The following is a 23,073-nucleotide window of genomic DNA, read 5'->3' as shown; positions in this document are numbered from 1 at the left end:
TAAACAAGAGTCCATTAATATATATTTAATTACAATCAGTATCACTTTGTGTACAATATCCTATCTCACAGATACATTAGAGATGTGCTACCACAGATATTAAACATGATGCACTGTTAACATTAACGCCCAGTCCTTACCCACTGCTCCCCTTTAGGATTGTCTCAAAAGTGGTCAAAAAAAAAGTCACCCTGGAAATAGCCTGTACTAAAAGGACTGAAATCCTTTTGAAATGTTCTGAGGAGAGACCTGTACATTCTGATTTTATACTGCATTTGTAATCGTAATACTTTTCATATGAAGATTTTCTGATCTTAACTGTATAAGGTATTCCTTCAGCTATTGAATACATGTTTACCATACATAAAAAATTTTAAAAAAAAAATCCTAATTAAGCAGTGGGCTAATTTAGTCTCTGTTTTAAAAGGTTTTACAGCACATGCAATCGGATGCAGGTCTCAAGGTGTGTCATAAGAGTTTCTTATGAATTTACAGTGTGATATTAACCGGATATATAGAGAATGCCAGGCTGATGTCACTGTTTAGGATGTCGCGACAAAGCGGACAGTTTGAAGAGAGAAGGGTTGTAAATATTGAATCTCAAGGCTGATCCACAGTGAGATTTAACAGAAAGGCAAACTGAATTTAAGGTGGCAATATTAGAAAAAGTATGGATTTTTTTTTTTTTTTTTATGGTATTTATAAACAGCAGCAATGCAATATAGTCAGAATGACAAGACCTCATTAAATTGTCACATTCATATTTTTTTCTTGTCCTGTATTACAGTGTTTCCAAACTTTTGAGAAGATCCGTTTTGATAGAAGCTGTTTAAAACAATGTGGGCATGGTGTGCTTACATTCACATTGGTACAAATTTCATTTTCTAACGCTTGGACAACCCTAATTACAGCACTACGTCCTATAGATTAACAGGGAATAACACTATGCACTTTTTTTCATCTTACCAACTAATACACAGTTCATTGATTTTGCACTACAAGCAGTAAAGGTATTGAAAAAAACACGTAACGATCTTTATCTACAGTACAGTGAATTCTGTGCCGCACCTCAAGAAGGGTCATTTAAAACAGAAGCTAGGAAATACAGCTCTGCTGTTAAACTGAACTCCAAAACAAAACGCTGACCTCTTGCTCATCGTTTTTAATGTGCGAAGGTTTTTCTAACAGATTTTACCGACACGTTTTTACAGCAGTGACTCCTACAGCAATCCCTCTTCTACTTCCAAGTGATCATTGTTACCCTTGAAGGTTTTTACGCTTTAGTGAAATGCATTTTGATCAGTTTTTTAGCGTCTTTTAATACAACCCTGTGGAATCTATATTATCACACAATAAATCAATATACCAGGTAACACAGGGGTGGCGCTGCATGTGTCTGAATTATTTCAATAACAGATTCCTAAACATACATGGGTAGTGCAGTCTAAGTTTGCGTCGTTTTGGGGTTTTTTGCATTGACATTTCAAATCGGGGTTCTTAAATCTGCAAACCCCAATGAGCTTCAGAATCAAGAAAGATTTATTAACTAACACAATACTGTCATAGAAATAAGGCAACTGTGCACATGCCACGTGACATTTATCCACCCGCCCGCACCACCGACCAGCAGAACCATCAGGACACCAAACCGTGCAGAACTGCTTTATTTCTATGGCAGCCCTCCCTTTGCACGTGTCTAAATTGAGCATGTTACAGTTTCTCAAGCTGTATGTTTAGCCAATTAAGCTGCAGCAATAGACAGAAGAAGCAGGATCTGATTTGGTTGTGATGAAACACCATTACTACATCTTGTAAGACTAGACTGTTTATTATGAAAAAAAGAAGAGAGCACTACTATCTAAACAAGAAGTGAAGGTATCAGGGTTGTTACTAACAACCAGGACGCAGGGAACACTGTAGGGTTTATGGACACCACGTACCCAAACTAGAACCTACCTACCTATCAGAACAAAGATGAAAATACAATTAGCATACTGAACCTGTACAGAGGTCACAACTACCTATAAACAAGGTAAGCCCATTAGCGATAGGCCACATCAGAATTGACTTCATGTTACACTTGGCAGCGATCCACCCAATGCACACCGCTGCACCACGGACAGATCGGATGTATGTTTACACAGCTTCCTAGTCCTAGTAGGTTGGCACCTGGAAGCCCTTGGGGCCGCTGCCCAAGCTCTCGGTGAACGGCGGGCTCTGGTAGGTGTCTGCTGTCTCAATGCCGCTGCCTGTTGGGTAGCCAGGGTAGGGCTCTGCGTCAGGAATACCCCCGATGTTTTCCGTGGTGAAGAGGGACATGTCTGTGCCCAGGCGGTACCTCTGAAGCGCCTTCACAGTGAGGCCAGCCTTTTAATAAGAATAACAGGGTAAGTAAAGCATGCGGAGTGCACTATAGATGCGCTGCGATCTGCCATATAGCTGTTCGGTCAGGGGTGTCCAATCCCGGTCCTGGAGGGCGATTCCACTCCAGGTTTAACAGGTAAAATGATCTGATTAACTACTTAAGGATCTGGATGGAAGTTTTTAATTGGTTTTTGAAAACAATTTAGAACAGTGTTGGAACAAAGACCAGGCCTGGAAGGGTCAGCTTTGGCCTCCCCATGTGAGGTTGTAGCAGCTCTGCGCTTGAGGCCTGCTGGGCGTCAGGGAGCTCAGATCCTCTTGATTTATTGTAATTCAGTTCATCCGTATGCTTTTTTTAGTACAGACCCCTTTCCTTGCATTAACAGAGCAATAATGAAAATGTTATAGGCACAGGCTTCATCCTGAAAAAGATCAATGGCTGTTGGAACATATTACTTGCTAAATAGGGCTCATAATTATGATCTTATCAACCCAGAGGCCTTACAAGCGAATGGATGAACTTTGCTTTTAAATATTAACGAGGTGCTTTAGAAGTGAGTAGTTTTTTGAGATTTACAATTATACTGTATTTACAGTATAATTGTAAATCTCGAAAAACTATTCACTTCTAAATCTTTTGTAGTCATCTTTGTATTACTTTAGTATAAAAACATGTTAATTTGGATTCATATGTTGTTTTTTTCTGACTTTATGTGAACGAAAAGACACACATTTGCCCATTTTCCCATTGGAAATAGTGATATTTTGAAATATCACTGTCCTGGTCACAAAAGCAAAGTTTGTGGGGAATAATAGCCATGTTCTATACTTTCGAGGCATAAGCAATTAGGAAATAACCCTTAATACCCAGGAACAAAACAATTTTTTTTTTTTGTTACACAGTGTAATGAACGTGCTGCTGCTGTCTGGTGGCTGGCAGGAGATAAGCAGTGATATTTCCTGTGAGCATGCAGAGTTACTGCTCACTGTGCAGCTCGGAGCAGCAGGAACTGGCCGATGTGAAACATTGACTGCGAGGTGTGGATCACAGCCTGGCCAAGTTATTTATAACCTGAACAAAATAATACCACTTGCACCGACTCAGAAAGTATGTGTGCTTAACACTGCACTGCCTGTTCCGTCACAGTGAAACAGAATAGAAAAGAAACGTTGCCGTGCATGCTCTACTGTTAGTTAACTATGAACGTGTGGGTACACAGGGCGTTGTCTGATTTACACAGCATTGTTGGATCTGGAGGCTATGAAGAGGGTGCACAAAGGATATGCAACACAATGCACCCAGAGGGTTCTTCAGTAAAACAATGTTGCACAAATTATGAATCGCCCTGTCGTCTATAGAGTGCCTGTATCAAAGATTATTTAGCGATTTCACTAATAATGGTATTTCAATACAGTTAGACTGCTTTGGGGTGCAATGCAGATAAGGCAGGTGATTGGAAGTTCTTGTTCATCCAATACAGGAGTTCTAAGGAGGAATCATCTATAAAACACAGTTTAAACAATGCGGCCCCGCTCTGTCCAGACAGAGATACCCACCCAGGTGACGATGGAGAAGAAGGAGAAGGCAATGGCAGCCCTAGCTGCGTCGGCCCCCTGGTTCAGAGGCAGCTCGTCGGGGGAGGTGCGCTGCCACTGGTTGGCCAGGAAGCAGAATCCCACAAACCACAGGAAGGTCCAGAAACCTGCAACACAAAGAAGCCAGCTCACACCTGGGGGAAGAGAAGCCCTGGGGCGCCAGGTCTGCAGAACACAGTAATTCTGAACAAGGCAGCTGGGAGATCAAAGCCAGAGAGTCACCCCAATCTCAAACTGCTACCTCCTCCTGTGGCTTTTAAAACAGTGCTGATCGCCAATTACCACAGATTCAACCCTTTTTACATATACCAGGCATGGATAGCATGCAATCATTAAAAAAAAAAACTATATCAATGTTATAGTATATGGTAAAACTAGGAATATTCTACTTCTAGTAAAGGAGAAGCACAAATCATACAGTGTTCCAATGATTCCAGATGTCTAGAGAGCACGTATGATAATTTCTGACATGCAAGCACTGCTGTACAAGCAGTTGGGGTAAGAGGTTAAGAGGTATGGAATTCTTTTGCTACCTAAAATCAGCTCTCTATCAATTTGTTCAATCTTTTCTGCTGCAAGTAGCGGAATGGACTTGCCACTCATTCCCAAAGAGCGAAGCAGTAGCAAGCCAGACTACATGAGGGAGCTTGTGGAAGCCGGTGTCCTTTCAGCTCACACTCTTTGAGGAGTGGAAACAAACAAAGCCTGCTCTCTGATTAAACAGACAGGCTCTCCCATGGAAAGAATGTAGTAAACAGACACACAGGAATCACGCTGCACGTGAATTAGGGGAATGCCACCTTCAAATAGATAACAATAGAATTAGGGTCATATCCACAGAAGGTAGTTCGCTCCCCACCAGGAGCTATAACCAGCTTTCTGAAGATTAGAAAGTCTGGCCTTTCCACTTTGTACTTGCAAAGCTTTAGAGAATTTCCTGGTGGTGTCACATTTTTCAGCTGGTTCCAGTAACTCGTTATCTGTATGTTTTACGGGAACTGCATTCTCTCTAATTGTTTTTAAGGCAACATGCCAATCTCATAACAACATCAACAAAATTACAAGGGATGGGGGAAGGACTAACCCATACACAGTATCAGTGTGTGCAGTGTGGATGCTATCGCAGTGACAGTATCAGTGTGTGCAGTGTGGATGCTATCACAGTGACAGTATCAGTGTGTGCAGTGTGGATGCTGTCACAGTGACAGTATCAGTGTGTGCAGTGTGGATGCTATCACAGTGACAGTATCAGTGTGTGCAGTGTGGATGCTGTCACAGTGACAGTATCAGTGTGTGCAGTGTGGATGCTGTCACAGTGACAGTATCAGTGTGTGCAGTGTGGATGCTGGCAGTGACAGTATCAGTGTGTGCAGTGTGGATGCTGTCACAGTGACAGTATCAGTGTGTGCAGTGTGGATGCTGTCACAGTGACAGTATCAGTGTGTGCAGTGTGGATGCTGTCACAGTGACAGTATCAGTGTGTGCAGTGTGGATGCTGTCACAGTGACAGTATCAGTGTGTGCAGTGTGGATGCTGTCACAGTGACAGTATCAGTGTGTGCAGTGTGGATGCTGTCACAGTGACAGTATCAGTGTGTGCAGTGTGGATGCTGTCACAGTGACAGTATCAGTGTGTGCAGTGTGGATGCTATCGCAGTGACAGTATCAGTGTGTGCAGTGTGGATGCTGTCACAGTGACAGTATCAGTGTGTGCAGTGTGGATGCTGTCACAGTGACAGTATCAGTGTGTGCAGTGTGGATGCTGTCACAGTGACAGTATCAGTGTGTGCAGTGTGGATGCTATCACAGTGACAGTATCAGTGTGTGCAGTGTGGATGCTGTCACAGTGACAGTATCAGTGTGTGCAGTGTGGATGCTGTCACAGTGACAGTCAGTGTGTCAGTGTGGTGCAGTGTGGATGCTGTCACAGTGACAGTATCAGTGTGTGCAGTGTGGATGCTATCACAGTGACAGTATCAGTGTGTGCAGTGTGGATGCTGTCACAGTGACAGTATCAGTGTGTGCAGTGTGGATGCTGTCACAGTGACAGTATCAGTGTGTGCAGTGTGGATGCTGTCACAGTGACAGTATCAGTGTGTGCAGTGTGGATGCTGTCACAGTGACAGTATCAGTGTGTGCAGTGTGGATGCTGTCACAGTGACAGTATCAGTGTGTGCAGTGTGGAGTCACAGTGACAGTATCAGTGTGTGCAGTGTGGATGCTGTCACAGTGACAGTATCAGTGTGTGCAGTGTGGATGCTGTCACAGTGACAGTATCAGTGTGTGCAGTGTGGATGCTGTCACAGTGACAGTATCAGTGTGTGCAGTGTGGATGCTGTCACAGTGACAGTATCAGTGTGTGCAGTGTGGATGCTGTCACAGTGACAGTATCAGTGTGTGCAGTGTGGATGCTGTCACAGTGACAGTATCAGTGTGTGCAGTGTGGATGCTGTCACAGTGACAGTATCAGTGTGTGCAGTGTGGATGCTGTCACAGTGACAGTATCAGTGTGTGCAGTGTGGATGCTGCAGTGTGACAGTATCAGTGTGTGCAGTGTGGATGCTATCACAGTGACAGTATCAGTGTGTGCAGTGTGGATGCTGTCACAGTGACAGTATCAGTGTGTGCAGTGTGGATGCTGTCACAGTGACAGTATCAGTGTGTGCAGTGTGGATGCTATCGCAGTGACAGTATCAGTGTGTGCAGTGTGGATGCTGTCACAGTGACAGTATCAGTGTGTGCAGTGTGGATGCTGTCACAGTGACAGTATCAGTGTGTGCAGTGTGGATGCTGTCACAGTGACAGTATCAGTGTGTGCAGTGTGGATGCTGTCACAGTGACAGTATCAGTGTGTGCAGTGTGGATGCTGTCACAGTGACAGTATCAGTGTGTGCAGTGTGGATGCTATCGCAGTGACAGTATCAGTGTGTGCAGTGTGGATGCTGTCACAGTGACAGTATCAGTGTGTGCAGTGTGGATGCTGTCACAGTGACAGTATCAGTGTGTGCAGTGTGGATGCTGTCACAGTGACAGTATCAGTGTGTGCAGTGTGGATGCTATCACAGTGACAGTATCAGTGTGTGCAGTGTGGATGCTGTCACAGTGACAGTATCAGTGTGTGCAGTGTGGATGCTGTCACAGTGACAGTATCAGTGTGTGCAGTGTGGATGCTCACAGTGACAGTATCAGTGTGTGCAGTGTGGATGACAGTGACAGTATCAGTGTGTGCAGTGTGGATGCTGCAGTGACAGTATCAGTGTGTGCAGTGTGGATGCTGTCACAGTGACAGTATCAGTGTGTGCAGTGTGGATGCTGTCGCAGTGACAGTATCAGTGTGTGCAGTGTGGATGCTGTCGCAGTGACAGTATCAGTGTGTGCAGTGTGGATGCTGTCACAGTGACAGTATCAGTGTGTGCAGTGTGGATGCACAGTGACAGTAGTCAGTGTGTGCAGTGTGGATGCTGTCACAGTGACAGTATCAGTGTGTGCAGTGTGGATGCTGCAGTGTGGATGCTCACAGTGACAGTATCAGTGTGTGCAGTGTGGATGCTGTCACAGTGACAGTATCAGTGTGTGCAGTGTGGATGCTGTCACAGTGACAGTATCAGTGTGTGCAGTGTGGATGCTGTCACAGTGACAGTATCAGTGTGTGCAGTGTGGATGCTGTCACAGTGACAGTATCAGTGTGTGCAGTGTGGATGGTCAGTATCAGTGACAGTATCAGTGTGTGCAGTGTGGATGCTGTCACAGTGACAGTATCAGTGTGTGCAGTGTGGATGCTGTCACAGTGACAGTATCAGTGTGTGCAGTGTGGATGCTGTGTGACAGTATCAGTGTGTGCAGTGTGGATCACAGTGACAGTATCAGTGTGTGCAGTGTGGATGCTGCAGTGACAGTATCAGTGTGTGCAGTCGCAGTGACAGTATCAGTGTGTGCAGTGTGGATGCTGTCACAGTGACAGTATCAGTGTGTGCAGTGTGGACAGTGACAGTATCAGTGTGTGCAGTGTGGATGCTATCACAGTGACAGTATCAGTGTGTGCAGTGTGGATGCTGTCGCAGTGACAGTATCAGTGTGTGCAGTGTGGATGCTGTCACAGTGACAGTATCAGTGTGTGCAGTGTGGATGCTGTCACAGTGACAGTATCAGTGTGTGCAGTGTGGATGCTGTCACAGTGACAGTATCAGTGTGTGCAGTGTGGATGCAGTGACAGTATCACAGTGACAGTGACAGTATCAGTGTGTGCAGTGTGGATGCTATCACAGTGACAGTATCAGTGTGTGCAGTGTGGATGCTATCATAGGGACCCTGCAGTGGACTATGCTGCCCAGACTCCACCCCTCCTAGGATAAAAGAGAGTGGGTGTGACTGGCAGAGTTGGAAGTCACGTTGTCACATCACTGAAATGGAAGGAGGAAGGCTGTTCAATGCTAACAGTAATAATTGTAGACAAACTCAAAGTAAACTCAAAGCCAGGTAAAGGGCACATTTAGAGAAAGAGTATAAAAAATCAACACGACATAGACCCTCCACAAAGGAGATGCTTCAAAATACAACAGGAAAAATATCCACTTTCCATCAGACAGTGCAATGACAGCCAGGTACAGGTTCTGTGTTTTAAAAGGCAGTGAAATGTTTTGAAAAGGAATGTTTCAAACAAATACCTGAGAAGCCCAGCTCCGCTAGCACCGCTCGCTTCCTGTCCTTCACGCTGCTGATCTGGGGGAAGTAAATATCCAGGACGAAGAAGAACATGGAAGCAAAAAACGCTGCCACCCCGATGGTAACCCCATAATTGCAGGCATCGTCATTCTGGTTGAAAACACAATGCAGCGTGTTGCTATGACTGTTCACATAGCCTTCGTTCACTATGGATCCAAACACGACAATAGCGAAAACCTGCAAGAGGAAAAGAAGAGGCTGGTTTAGGGTCCGGGAAGACTCTCAATTCCCCATTGTGCAAATACCACCAGCGAGCCTGCCGACACCTGCAGGTGGAGCTCTGGGGAATCAAAAGAGGGATGTGGTACAGACTTCCCTTTTTAATTCTGAAATGAAACTAATTTTTTTTGGGGGGGGGGCTTTGCTTGAAAGGTTGATTCATGTATGTAAAATCTGCAGTTATAACTACAGTGGTAACTCAAAGCCTTTTCTATCACAATTAGGTACCTTATGGCCTTGGTGCACTAACCATTTCTTTAAGGCACGCGTCAGCAGCAGTGGTCACCAGCAACACAACAGTAATAGCAATCACAGGTTTGGCCAGACTGAGTCGGTGCCTTTGCATTGCCAGCGCATTGTCCTCCAAGCACTTCTCGTTCAATGATAGAAACGGCAGAGGTCCTAGTATTTTGGCGATGCTCTTTTCACTGTGTTACAGTGTTTAGTGATGCAATAACACGGTCAGCAATAAATCACCTCAAGGCTTTCTGTAAACAGAGGTAAAAGATGCCAGTATTCAAGATAATAAACTACCCCTGTGTCTGAATGATTCCTGGTTGGCCCACCCATTGGAAGAATGACAAACTGCCCGCGGCACAAGAAGATCATGTTTTCCTGCATGCAGACAGCTTGCGGTTCCACAGACAGCAGCGTTTCACAATGTTAGACACTGCCTCCACTGCTCTGCTTGTGTTTAGTAACAGGGGGGGGGGGGGGGTCTTAAAACTGTTTTAATTCCCACTTGGGTGTTAGCAGCAGTGGAGGAGGGCTTTTAGAATCGCTGTGTTAGAAAAAATTGAGAGAAAAGAAAAACAACAACTCAGGCCCTGAGAAGCCAATAATGTTTGTACGGCACTTTGTGTTTCAAATACTCGAGGCTTGTGTGAGAGATGACTCAAGCCTACTTCAGGATGTACAACGTTTCTGCTGCTAAACCCATGAGGAAATGAAAGCTGATACAAGCAGGAATGCATTTTGGTACTACAGATATTTTGCTTTAAAACTAATCCTATTACAATATAAAGATCTTCTTTGCTAATTACAGTACACATGTACAGGGTGCATGGCAAGTTGGATTTCCTCTTCAGTAAGCAACAGAAGCATCATGTGAAAAGCAGGTGGGTAGTTTTGAATCCTAAACCTACACTGTAGCACTGAATACCAATAGAAATAAAAACTAAAACTACAGATAATCTTAATGAGAAATTCTGTATGCAATTAAAAAATGGCACACTGAGTGAGGGGAAGCTGTTCATGTCATCACAAATCAATGTATTGAGAAATCAACTAATTCCTCTGATTGATAGGGGTGTTTAGGTGTGGCAGATCACCAGAAGCCAATGAGAGGATCGTGGCTCATGTGCTGTCCAAAGGAGCGGTTCCCTTGAGCAGAGTAAAAGATATCAAAGCAAAACTGCACTGCAGCCATTCTGCATGCAATTAAGTGCTGTTATAGGCTTCCTGTGTCATCCCCTATTACACTTGATAAAACATCTTAATATAGATACCATAGTAAAACTTGAAGAAGGTTCAATTGAGGCTGACCTCTTCTGTAAACCTACTGACATCCACTAGTATTTACACATGTCCTCTCCAAAGGGGCTAGGAATAAGAATACAAGGCACAGGCTCAACAGAAAGTGACTGTGTGAAACAAAGACATGTATTAAAAATAAATCTTAAAAGAAGAGGATACAAAGAAAGAATTACAGAGACAGAGTTAAGAAAAGTGGATAAACTAAAAAGAGATGAACTACTAGATTATGAAAATAGAGATAAAAGGATCAAAAAAGAGTCCCATTAGTAATGAGGTACTCTAAACTTTTGCCTCATAGTTCTAAGGTAGTTTGGAAACTCTTGCAGATTCTACATAATTCAGAAAAATTGAAAAAAGTATTTCTAAAGGCCCCAGTTGTAGCTTTCAAAAGAGAAGCTAATTTAGGTGATATTTTAGTTCACAGTAAACATAAAAGAATAATTGACAGAATAGGTTCTACAAATACTTGCACTAGTACATGTGTGTAAATACATGGACAACAGTAAGAATATAATTAAACACAAGAACAACACATATCCACTAAAAACGAATATCTACCGTAAAAATAGCAATGTTGTTTATGGAATATCCTGTGAAAAAATGTGATGAAATAAAATATGTTATAAAGTAGTTGTCATGCCGTCAAACACCTATAAATACCTCCAATGTTTTGATTCAAACATATAGATAGATAGATAGATAGATAGATAGATAGATAGATAGATAGATAGATACACACACACACACACACACACACACACACAAGTCCTTTGGTATTCTCTGGTTTTTGGTAGTTCAAATATAATGTGCTTGAATCGAATGCATTTTTTTATTTTTTTTTATGTATTCAACGAGAGTTCAATCAGGATATCATGTGGACAATTCTACTGATCTCAAAACAGTGAGGGTGTACACGCTGCTGCCCTCATGTCATCAGAGAAGGCTCCTCCGTCCTATCCAACGAGTGGCAATAAAAGAGAAGCAATCTGCATATGAAATGAAACTGGCAGCGTGCTTTTTATACCTGCGGGACTCTAAATAAAGCGAAGTGAATCAGACCGGCGTCTTGGTTACCAAGGCGACGGCAGGAAGAAAAAAAACGATAGCGGAGTGATGTCACGCTTAGGTTGATTCGCTAGGTGTTGTCTGTACAAACAGAGGCGTGAAACAGGGCGTGAACATAAAATTACTGTGCAGCGCCCTCCAAGTGCGACCACTGATGACTCATACCCTTGAATTTTGACCGAGCACACACTGTATTCATTTTCTAAAGAGCAGATATTTATGATTGGGTTCCACTGGGAGAAAAAGCACAGAACACTTTATAATCCAATTCCCTGATGGTTAGAGGTTAACTAAAGACCCACTGTATTGTCTCCATTCAAGAACAAAAATTACAATTAGGTATAGGTATTTATATTGAAATCAATTGTATTAAAACTGCTATGCTGAACAAACTCAGAACACATCCCTTAAAAAATACCCTTTGTAACATGCATGTAAGCAGCACATGTCACAGTACATCACTCATCCCAATACGCAGGTCATGAATCCCATGATAAGATATGCTTGTCCTAACGGACTACTTGCTAGCCATTGATTCACCGTTCACTCAAGAACAATTTGGTGCGCTGCCAGAAGCCGGGTAGTGGTTGTGTATCACAACGCAAGTTGTAACCTGTGTTAGGAAGTAGGAGTCATTAATGCACAACGATTCATCACACTCCCTACCCTACACAGCATCAGTAATAAATGCATGCAATTCACTTGACTGTTTCTAATAGCACTGCATTCGTGGTCACATTCGATCTACCCAAAATGCTACCTTCTATCTGCAGTCAAGTCACAGTCACTGCCAGTTCAGGAGGCATGGCGCTCCCCCTGGGTGCTGTTCAAGCGACTGCAATAAAAAAAAAAAAAAAAAAAAAAAACAAACAAACAAACAAACAAACAAAAATGCCTTTGGGCTTTACATTGTGTGGATGTTCGGATTTCCATTGCAAATCGTTCACAATGAACACAGAACACACTGGGAAGCTTGAATAGTGCGACTGATCATAAAAAGTACAGACCCCTGTGTGGATTGTGTTGGTAGTTACTAGGGAAAGTTCTCAACGTTCAATGGGAAATTCTACCATCACAAGTTCTTGAGTATTATTCAGGACAGACTAGACTGCAGCATTTTGTATTGATCGCTGCTTTGTATCAAAACTGGTAAACAGATATTCAGTACACTTCCTCACACATTTCTGCAAACAGAAATGTTTTACAAGTCTCATTTACTACATACTGTGCAAACAACAGTTTTCCCTGCTTATTTTAGCATTCGATAATTTCACTCGGGCTGGCGTATTCAATATCAATACGCCACTCGCCGACAGCATTAACGGGAGACAAAGAAACCTGGCGGATTATTATTGATCTGATTCTTCCAACAGCTCCACTGGCTGCTGCTCAGACAGCCGTTCAGAAATACTGCACAGCCAGCGAGCTTCCAGTTTATCGATTACTTTTCTATATACTGTGCTCCCTCGCTATAACGCGGGTGTCGGGGTACACACAGTATGCGCGTTGTAACCAAAGAGCGTTATAAACGTGGGTGAGGGGGCGCCGCGGGACACACAACATACATCTGACTAAAATACAAAATAAAATAACTTCGTCTCTGTAATGCACATATAGTGATGCGAAAATACAACTTTCCACGAATACATGCATAAAGCACCATGTAATCAGCGCTATTTTTTTTTTTTTTTTTTTTTACAAAAAAAGGTAACATTCCCACTAGCCTGGCTAAACGGCGGTCGAGAATTCAGTTGGAAGCGACAGACAAGCAAACCAAATGCGAGGGGGAGAGGGGGAGAGGGAATGGGCTTTCCCCAGGTTTTGCTGCAGGAACGGGGCTGAGGTGAAGCGTCTCGTCTCCCGGAGAAAGCCGTAACTCCTTTCGCAGCAAATAAATAAAAAAATAAATAAATACATTAGGAAAAATAACCACGTAATAGGCCTAATATTGATTTAGTTATAAAACGAATGCTGAATAAGATGTCTGTGTTATAAAGTGCCAGCGCGGCTTTTCTTCAGTTCAGATACTGTATCAGAAGGGAGAGACAGAAAAGGAAGTTACACTGAGAAGTTGTTTATAGTTTGAACACTGGTACTGTATTTACTGTAGAAATATTGCATGGATCACTAGTAAAGGGAATTGGGGGACATGCTGTAGGAGCGTTGTTATATCCTAGGCGCGTTAGAACCGAGAGCGATTGCATTTACATTGTAGAAGAGATCTTGAATTGCGATGCTTAGTTGTGTTTGGCCTGTTTGATGGAAGTATAGGTGATGCATTGGGAGAGCCGGCTATACATTATGGCAGAACAGTGGGGTGATAATTTAGGTACTTTTTTTAAAAGGGGACATTCTGGAATTATTGTAATTTGCATCTAAGCAGCTGCTGTTTCAAGACCATCCCCTGTCAGTTACATTTCTGTTTGCCTCTCCAGTGAAACTAAAACGTGTGGCTTAGAATGAGTTACTGTCATTCCAGAACTGAAGCTGGAATGTCCCAGAGGTAAACAATATGTAGCTGTTAAAGGGGACTTTTTAACGGGAAACTTTTTAGAAATTACCGCTTCAAAAGTTTAACTTCCCTAGACGTGCTTTGTTATTCTTCTTCTTCTTCTTCTTCGTCTTCTTAATAATAAATAATAATAATAATAATAATAATAATAATAATAATAATAATAGTGTGATCCAGTGGTTAAAGTCCAGGGTTTGTAACCAGAAGGTCGCCAGTTCAAATCCCACCTCTGCCATTGACTCACTGTGCAAGACCCTGAGCAAGTCATTTACTTGTGCTCAGTCATACGGATGAGATGTTAAATCAATGTCCTATTGTAAGTGACTCTGCATATAATGCTCAGTTCACAGCCTACCTCTGTAAAGCTCTTTGTGATGGTGGTCCACTATGAAAGGCACTAAATCTCTCTCTCTCTCTATATATATATATATATATATATAATGTATGCACTGTATGATTTCAAAATGCAGAACATGACAGCTATCTATTCATCTATAATATCTGAGGTATGTTTAAACATACATGTATATGGTACAGCATTCCACACATTTTGTACATGCAAACTAATTTTTACTGGTGCACCATATCATAGTACTTCACTACTATCTCGCCAAGAGGGGAATGATTCTATATAGGAATGAGAATATCCTACGATTGCAAACCCCTCCCCCTCATTCATTCATTCATTATATATATGCACCTTAAACTAAAAAATAAGAAAATCTCTATAGGTATACATTAAAACAAACAGCTAGGCCATCTCTATATGAAGATGCTCTGTTGAATGCAATATGAGAGGGGCACTGAATTGTGCTAAAGCTTGATGGGTTGACAGCGGCCATTGCCAGCAAAGGCAAGAGAACGAAAAAGACGCAAATATGTAAAACGGCTTGTCAGGATCCCCCTTTGAATTCGTTCAAAAGAAACGGCACATTTTAAACAAGCGAGCAGATCGACGCGTTGGGTAAAGCGAGCTGGGCTGTCAAAACGCAAAGGGTGGCGGGCAAGCCTGGGTGTCGGGGGTACGGAGAAGAATATAACATTCTACAACTGTATTAAAAACATTACTGATTCGAAACAGGCTCTCGCATGCAAATCCAAACTAAACCGAGGCGGCAGATCGAAATGTCATTTCTTATCTGAATGAAATACTGGAATATACAGGTTTATTATTATTATTATTATTATATTATTATTATTATTATTATTATTATTATTACTTTATTTTACAAGTATTCACATTTACCGCAATAGACAAATTAAATGAGATAGTACCCAAGTCAATATGAGCAATACAGGAATAAGAGGCTATGAGACAATAAACTAAAATAGCAGAGCCTGACACCGTCCTGCTCAAACGTGGAGACGACAACACATATACTGTGGAGCCGCTCTATTATTTCTCATGCAAAAAATACAAACACGCAAACAATTCTACAAGGATCTTGGGGTTGGTCTCTCGTTCTTATAAAATGCCAATAAAACAGCAGTGTATATATATATATATATATATATATATATATATATATATATATATATATATATATAAAACACCGATTTGTTTTTTTTTTTATTGTTTTGTTTTGTTTTTTTTTAATACATAAACCCTGATATTGCATAAATACTAACAGCGACCAATAACCGCAATTAGAGCCTGTTATAGTCTCTGCAATTTTAGCTTGATGTCGTTAGATCTTGTTAATTGATTGAACCATCTTTGCATGAAATGGCTTTATTAAACAAAATAGCTAGTTTTTCTTTTCTTTTCTTCAAACGATAGTTCAAATATACATTAAGCTGTTTTTTGTTTCCTCAATTCTGTATTTTATTTTTAAATGTATATTGTATAGTGATAATGCCTACTGCATGTTTTATTTTCTATCTAAAAAAAAGGTTGCTGTTGTACACCCTTACTCCTAAAGGTTTGTTATAAAATAATATTTAATTTTTTTTTTTTAATGCATCCTTACCCAAGATAGTATTCTGAGCACGGTCTGAGGCTGTTTGATAAAGGCGACGGGGTCGAAGGCGCCACCAGCTCTACCGGCTCCGAAAGATCCTACTCCTTCCATCTTTATTGTAGCTTCACCCAGTCTTGTTCTACTAGTACGAGCTTTGGGCTCCGCTTTACTAGCGATAGATAGGGAGCTGGCGTGCATTCACATACACACCCACCCCCCTGCCTAGCAGCGCCGCGCACAAGCCTAAAGAGGTGAGCGCGCAGGGCATGGGACCTTTAAACAGTGCGCGTTTACGCAGCAGCGGGGACGCGCGCAACAAGGAAAACGGCTTAAAAATAAAACCCTTCTACCCGCATGGGAACCGATTACCTGAATACTGGAGGACAGCCAACTGTTAATCAACTTCTAGCCGTCTGGAAATACAGCTCCTACCACCGCCCTGGCACAAGAAACGCGAACGCGCCTCCACATACATGCACACGCTTTTTTTTGTATGATGATGTAAAAATGTGGTGGGCTCTCCAGATCAGAAGCTTCTTAGTCAACCAATGAAATCAGAGCTTTCTTCTCCCACTCGCTCTTCCTCTCGACTAAACTCGTGACCGCGCGTTGAAAACAGCAGAAGCCGGCTGGCGGTGGAGTAATGATTACATTAGAAAGCAGGACCCAGAGGATCTCTCTCCTTAAAGTATTCATATAGTGTAGCCATGTGGAAGTCATACATACATCTAGAAATAAATACATCTGATGGACTCTCAGGTCACATAATTTGTTGACGTTTTATTTACTTGAGTATTTAATATTCAGTCACTACAGGGTAATCATGCGTCAGCTTTTAAGTAGAATTGATAACAATGAAAAATCCCCCAGAATCCAACTGCATTTCTGCATTAGGTCCTAATCTAATACTAACAATAAAAACACTAACGCTATAACAATCTAACAGTAACTCTATAACACTAACAATATAAACCTAATATAACTCTAACAAGGACAATCTCGTTCATTTGTGGTACTGATGCCGGTACCCAATGTGGCCGCAAAAAAAAAAAAAAAACGGGTGTAGGCGGTGAATAAAGCTCAAATTCTTCCAGGAACAGAGTACGTACCCACCCATAATAAAATAGAAATGCTCAAACTGATGTTGTTCAGCGTCCGATTTATTATACAGTACATTTAAAATCATGAATAATCACTCTCTCAGTTCCTCAATTGACAATTCACATGTAATCATCATCATCACTACAATCACACTGGGACCAGGAAGAACGCGAACTTTGCAAGAAATCCTGGGTTGACTGAAAAACCTGACTACCTCATTAGCAAGTCTGAAAAACACTACGACCAGCTGGTCTACGTTTAACAGCGGTAACCTAATCATTTTTACCAGCTCTCAGGTAGCCTTCTGATAGTACTGGCCAAGCCAGTATCATCACTCTTTTTGCCAGCTGCCTGGCATGACCGAGCCATTCCGCTCCTAACCCAAATACTCTACACAAGGTGTGAACAGTAACCCCACTGCACCCTCTGCTGGCCATGGGAACAGATTCTATCCTAAAGCAGTCTTCTGAATTCCTTATTGCAACTGCAGCCAAAAATATCCTTCCTGTAAACAACTGGGCTTTTCATTTACCTGGGCCCTGATACTCGATTCTAATTCTTACCAAGAGAAACTCCACAGGACTCCCTGCTAATGCCTGTTCATCACTGGAATAAAGGTGTATCTTCATATGCAACCACTGCCTGCAGTACAGGTCCACACTGCACACCTTTGAACAGCGATGCATGAAAACACATTTTCAACAGTAAAATGACATCCCATTAATAAAGTCATTAAACACACACTATATATATTAGTTATATTTTACAACAAAAAAGCTTGGAAGTTATTCAAGCATATTCCTTCAGTCCCGTTTTTAAAGACCCACTCAAAAAGGTTTGAAAAAAATAATGCTCTTGATCGAAAGCTTCTAAGAGAGATAAGCATCCTTAAGTTCCTGCATTAAGTAATTACTGTCTAGACATACAGAAAGGATCAAATAAGTTGTTTCACATGTGACAATAATTCCAGATATAAACACATCACAAACCTCCGGGAAACTTTGATCAGACAAATACGTCTAAGATTTACATTTTAAAAACGTACACCTTTGTCATTTCAGGGTCTTAAATAAAGGTCTGGGGTTGCGTGCTGGCAATTCCCTCCATGCTAATCGCAAGACCCGTCCTTCCAGCCGTCCCTCCACCGCTCATCCACCTTGGCACAGTCGAACTCTGGTTTGCCGATGCGCACGTTGACATCGTTATGAAGGCGGCACATCCACTGGGAGAAACTGTTTCGGCTGGTGGTGTCTGGTTGATTTGATTTTAACCTGAAGGAAAGTCATTTTAAAAAATGGTTATAGAAATATTTTAAATACACACATCCACTGCTATGATTACGACTGGAAAACCCTGCAGACCAATGTTATTTTTTTATCTCAGTAGCACAAGCAATTTTGTTCCTGCCTCCCCTCCCTACCAAGTTTTTCATCTGAAGACCTGCTTGTGTTTTCTTCACAGGGCAGCGCTACAGACACACTGACCTCGCTCGCAAGTCCTCAGCACACTCGTCGCAGGGAAAGAACTTTGAAAACAAGTTGACAAACTGCTTCATGTCCTGCTGCTGCGCGCCAGTGGGCCTGTCGGGGTAATACGCTGCCATCGTGTGCAGGAAAGACCAGGTGCTCCTGCCCAGCTCTTCCCGGTCTAAGGGGCATTCCACAGGCCTCTCCTGTTTCTCCTCAAGCTGGCTCTCCTGCAGGGAGTTGAGGTGTAGTCAGCAGGTTCTGCAATAGGTCTTACGCTGCTAGAGAATCTAATCATGCAAGGTTTTATACGCCATACTCTTGTTTTCCCAACATTCCCCGAACCTTGTGCAAGCTATGCAGGCATGAAAACAAGACTCCCATTGGACAGCTGATTGATCCATCCCTGGTTTTACTGTGATTTTAATAAGAGACCCCTGAGCTTCTTACCTACACAGTGTGGCCAATCAAACTCTAGTAAAACCTGCAATACAACACAGTAGGCGAATCTTAACATTTTAAACTTATACAGTAATAGATAAAGAGTGTGAAGGTTGCATGACGATCGGTGACTATGAACGCTGTCGGCACCCATCCATCACCAGTCTGTAGAAGACGTGTCTGCAGCTCAACGCTCGAACTGGGTTTGCAATAGTTCTGTGAATTGTTACTCTACAGTTTTTATTCCACACGAGGAAATTAACAAAACTGCTATGCAACGTTATATAAACTGGCCGTGCATGATGCGACTAGTTTTGCAATATACGCAACGTACCAGTGTGGGTGTCTGTTTCCTCTGCTGTTTGATCCAGGATTTGAAATCCATGCACGCCCGGCACGGCTTCTTTTTCTGCTCGCCGGTTTTTTCAGCCTGTTTATCTGCCGGTTCCCCGGTAGCGGCGCCCGGGATCGAGAACGGGAAACCTGCAAAAGGCGATGCCGAGGCTACCGGGGAAGAAGGACTTTTATCACCGGGCGCAGCCATCTTGAAAACAAGCCGCTGAGACTGAAGGGATATGTTGTAGGCGGTACACTTAACATACACCGTGTTCTGCAACATATAGTGTCTTTGTAGTAAGACTCCTATTGCAAAGCTGTTTCACCCATTCTGTTTTTACAACTAGCTTGATTAGCCAGCGTGCGTATGTAACAAGCTCGGGTGTGTCTTACTAAACTCATAGTAAAACCAGGAATGGATCAAACAACTATGCAACGGGAGTCTTATTTCGATCCCTGCACTGTTAGCACACGCGTTTGGTCAATTAATGCATCCCTGTCTGGATGTAAATGATTTCATAAAAATTACATTTCTTGACATTGTTAACAAGCTTTGCAACAGTTTCGAAAGCTTTTGGGTTATACTTGTTGTATGTGGAGCATCAAAATAAATTGATTGGGCACTCGATATGGAATGATTTCAGCTGTTGAATTGCAAGCTTTGAATAAAAGCAATAAAGAAAATCACAGAAAAAAAAAACAACGATATGCCACGTCTGTTGACAGCATGTTGGAGGCTGGACTAGGGCAGCATGCTGTGGCTCGCTGTCTTGGGTGCTCACAGCCAGCAATTTCAAACCTGGCGAGACAGTATAACCAAACACACTCTGTCCATGGCAGGCCACAAACTGGGAGGCAGAGTCACAACACCTGTCCAAGATCGACAGATCATTCTGCAGCATCTTCATGATTGTCATTTTTCAATCACATCTAATGAACTGTATCCAAATATAAGTGTTAAGTTTCTTTTGATGCTCAGTATAGAATACACAGGGCTATAGTATTTAACATATGAATATTTTTTAAGGAATGCAATATACAGCAAAATGCACATATTTGGCTATGCTATTGTGTCATGTAAAGTTTTATTTTCCTCTCACCTTTGGGTTACAAAAATGCCTTGCCCTGTATAATAGCAACAATATCGTTACTTTATGCATAAGGGGCTATATGTATCCAATTGGGCATATGGCTTATTTCTAAACTACTTCCAGGTACAACCACGTGTAAGATCAAAAGAAAACAGGATGGCAAGGTAAGGTCCACTGGTCCGTTATATGTGGAATTACCCTAAAGAGTTAGGGATGTTCTGCTATTAATTCATTATCCAGACACCACTACCCTTTTGTCCCAGTTTACATCGATAGATTCCAGGATTACATCTGCAAACACACAAACTTTAACAGTATGAATTTTATTTTTTTTTTAAAATGACTTAAATAAGCAATTATATAAATAAAAAAAGAGAGATAAGAAAAGTACATCAAAACCAGACTGCAATGAGAAGTTTCATTTTACACACCCTAATATCTTTACAAATCAACACACAGTGTAATAATGTTGCTTGACAAATCACAGTGTAAACTGAAGGTGGTTTTGTAGCTGACACAGTTGTAATCGAAGCACGGTCCAGGAGTTTCAAATGCACACAGGTCAAGGTTTAATATGAGCCCTCGTGTCCCATGGCAGCAGCCAGCCTCCCTTCAGCCAGAGCATCCTCTGCACCCACAGTGAGTGCATTCGATGATCCTGCCCTGTAAAAGAACACAGTGGGTTTGTAGGTTTACACAGTACCAGTTCTGTAGTATGCACTTACACACACCCAACCGTTAGATCACATACAACTTTAAATATTGGCCCCCCCATGTGCGATTTTTGTGTGAATAGTATTAATAATTCTAAAACATGCAAGGCAAAGTGATCTTGGAATGCCAAGTTTCTACAACATATTGAAAAGCAAAAGCTGGTTTTCTGGGTGAATAATCTTACCGCTTCAAGCTTGCTCTTGGGGACTCTGCAAATGCAGTTGGTTCCAAAGTTGGTGTCTCTGGTCTGGATGCAGCGCAGGCAGCACAGGTTTTCATAGCCCTGCTTCTTCCACTTAGCAATCAGGTTCTTATCAGCATAGCCCTCTTTAATGCAGTACTCATAGAGCTCTAGAAACAAAAGGCAAAGGCCTTCATCAACGGTCCTCCAAGCAGAAAACCAGCAATGACACCTACTTGAATCACAATTAACGTGTTTTTACCAGCCCCCAAAAAATACTACACTTACTGATGCAAATAAAGCATTCACCTGCCTCAAATCAGAAACAGATCCTAAGCATCCATCACTACCTGCAATTTTTTTTTTTAATTTATGGTTGGTTTTACAGACCCCTGTTAGCACTGATCATGGACCAGAGCTTTCACTAGATAGTCCAAGGTCAGTGCTAATCTTGCTCTGTGAAACCAGCTGTTCGTTTTAGATCACATACAAAGTTTTTTTTTTTTTAAGCTCTAGGACATTAGCTGGAGTCATTTGATGCAGGGTTTATCAAAAGCACTGCATGAGGGCTCCTACCTCTGCTGATGGCCTTTCTCTTGTAGAAGAGGTCAAAGATGTAGCGGCTCCGCTGATGGTGAAGTCGGAAAATGGGCCACAGCGACTCCACCTTCCTCTTCCCTTCGTGTGGGTCGGTTTCAGCTGGAAGAAGAGCGCACAGCAGAATTGCAAATCAGCGAAGCGAAACCCTGCTCCTGTGAGAAGTGTAGGCATCTGAAAATACACCGGATGAGCGGTATAGCACACCGACAAGTGAATTCTTAAGTCAAAGCCGTTTACTGTAATCCCGCATTTTTAACACTGGGTTAAAACAGGGACTCGAGGGTCTTCCGAGCGCAAGCTGCGGCACCCCTTTCTTTTACCGTGACGTCGCGGGATGGCAATATGACTCCTGTTGCGGAGCAGTGTCACCCATTCCGGGTTTTACTACAAGCTCGGTTAGCCACAGTGTAGAGGTAACAAGCTCGGGTGTGTCATTATTATTAATAAACTTCTGGTAAAAGCGGGAATTGGATACCCTGCTGTGCAATGGGAGGCTTACTTTCATCCCGACTCTTGTGTAAATCTGACTAGTCTGTATCGATTCGTACAGTACATTTCTTACCCCCCAAAGCCCAGGCTTGTTGTGTTACTAGCTTTCTATTTGTGTTAAATAAGCCGCTCAGTAAGCGACAGCCCGGTGTATTAATTCACTGGTGAAGCTGCTTTCCACCAGGCTTGTGATAAATATTTTAAACCTCCCTCACCTTCCCTCATTTTCTGGTCCAGCTCGTCCAGCGTGGGCTCAATCAGCTCCCAACCATCCGGAGGAGGCTTCCGGCTCCTTTTAACTTTCGGCATTCCTGTTTCAAAAGAAAGAAGAAAAACGATTCCCGTTTAGAGAGAGACTAAAACAAATCTGCGATCTGTTTCTGCACTCGGGGTCCAGCGCACACCCTGCCGTCCCTCGCTTACAGCGTCATCAACAGGGAAGGTCCTTTCACACCAGCCCAGCTACGATCACCAAGGCATTATTGACAGCCGCCCTCTATTAAACAGAGTAACACAGCCAACAAAACACACATTGCTCAGGAGAATTTACGAAGCGATAGGTATTGCATGTGTAATTAATAACAGCGGTGTTTTTGTTAAAAGACATTTCTGAGAGTTTCACTGACGTTTGCTTCAGCTTGCCTGCAGCTCCTTTGTTAAACGCATGGATACGATGGGTG

The 23,073-nt window shown here is 42.4% G+C and overlaps 3 protein-coding genes across 3 annotated transcripts; all 3 read right to left on the bottom strand.

The window, feature by feature from the left end:
• syngr3a (synaptogyrin 3a) lies at positions 1-16,167 on the bottom strand. The gene is made up of 4 exons (XM_041277755.1): positions 15,984-16,167; positions 8,624-8,858; positions 3,922-4,067; positions 1-2,367 (listed from the first exon to the last, which is right to left on the bottom strand). Exons 1-4 carry the CDS (start codon positions 16,083-16,085, stop codon positions 2,155-2,157), a joined length of 696 nt encoding a protein of 231 aa, XP_041133689.1. The 5' UTR covers positions 16,086-16,167; the 3' UTR covers positions 1-2,154.
• A 558-nt stretch (positions 16,168-16,725) lies between these two features.
• On the bottom strand, positions 16,726-19,563 carry LOC121330870 (FAD-linked sulfhydryl oxidase ALR-like). Its single transcript, XM_041277756.1, has 3 exons — positions 19,317-19,563; positions 18,560-18,771; positions 16,726-18,346 (listed from the first exon to the last, which is right to left on the bottom strand). Exons 1-3 carry the CDS (start codon positions 19,524-19,526, stop codon positions 18,184-18,186), a joined length of 585 nt encoding a protein of 194 aa, XP_041133690.1. The 5' UTR covers positions 19,527-19,563; the 3' UTR covers positions 16,726-18,183.
• A 1,153-nt stretch (positions 19,564-20,716) lies between these two features.
• On the bottom strand, positions 20,717-22,817 carry LOC121330597 (protein BUD31 homolog). The gene is made up of 4 exons (XM_041277226.1): positions 22,609-22,817; positions 21,881-22,003; positions 21,308-21,474; positions 20,717-21,072 (listed from the first exon to the last, which is right to left on the bottom strand). The coding sequence occupies exons 1-4, from the start codon at positions 22,700-22,702 to the stop codon at positions 21,022-21,024; spliced, it is 435 nt and encodes a 144-aa protein (XP_041133160.1). The 5' UTR covers positions 22,703-22,817; the 3' UTR covers positions 20,717-21,021.
• Between the last annotated feature and the right edge of the window lie 256 nt (positions 22,818-23,073).

The sequence above is a fragment of the Polyodon spathula genome, chromosome 18 (assembly GCF_017654505.1).
Source record: "Polyodon spathula isolate WHYD16114869_AA chromosome 18, ASM1765450v1, whole genome shotgun sequence".
Taxonomy (NCBI): Eukaryota; Metazoa; Chordata; class Actinopteri; order Acipenseriformes; family Polyodontidae; genus Polyodon; species Polyodon spathula.
This window is presented reverse-complemented; position numbering and strand designations above follow the sequence as displayed.

Excerpts from the sequence above, each read along its gene's own strand:
- LOC121330870 (XM_041277756.1), bottom strand. The coding sequence starts at position 19,526 with ATGGCTGCGCCCGGTGATAAAAGTCCTTCTTCCCCGGTAGCCTCGGCA. Across the intron at positions 18,772-19,316 it reads GGAAACAGACACCCACACTG|GAGAGCCAGCTTGAGGAGAA; the intron begins GTACGTTGCGTA and ends AACTCCCTGCAG. Across the intron at positions 18,347-18,559 it reads GCTGAGGACTTGCGAGCGAG|GTTAAAATCAAATCAACCAG; the intron begins GTCAGTGTGTCT and ends ACTTTCCTTCAG.
- LOC121330597 (XM_041277226.1), bottom strand. The coding sequence starts at position 22,702 with ATGCCGAAAGTTAAAAGGAGCCGGAAGCCTCCTCCGGATGGTTGGGAG. Across the intron at positions 22,004-22,608 it reads GGACCAGAAAATGAGGGAAG|CTGAAACCGACCCACACGAA; the intron begins GTGAGGGAGGTT and ends CTCTTCTTCCAG. Across the intron at positions 21,073-21,307 it reads CCAAGAGCAAGCTTGAAGCG|GGCAGGATCATCGAATGCAC; the intron begins GTAAGATTATTC and ends GTTCTTTTACAG.
- syngr3a (XM_041277755.1), bottom strand. The coding sequence starts at position 16,085 with ATGGAAGGAGTAGGATCTTTCGGAGCCGGTAGAGCTGGTGGCGCCTTC. Across the intron at positions 4,068-8,623 it reads AGCGGAGCTGGGCTTCTCAG|GTTTCTGGACCTTCCTGTGG; the intron begins GTATTTGTTTGA and ends TTTGTGTTGCAG. Across the intron at positions 2,368-3,921 it reads TCTTCTCCATCGTCACCTGG|GCTGGCCTCACTGTGAAGGC; the intron begins GTGGGTATCTCT and ends TCTTATTAAAAG.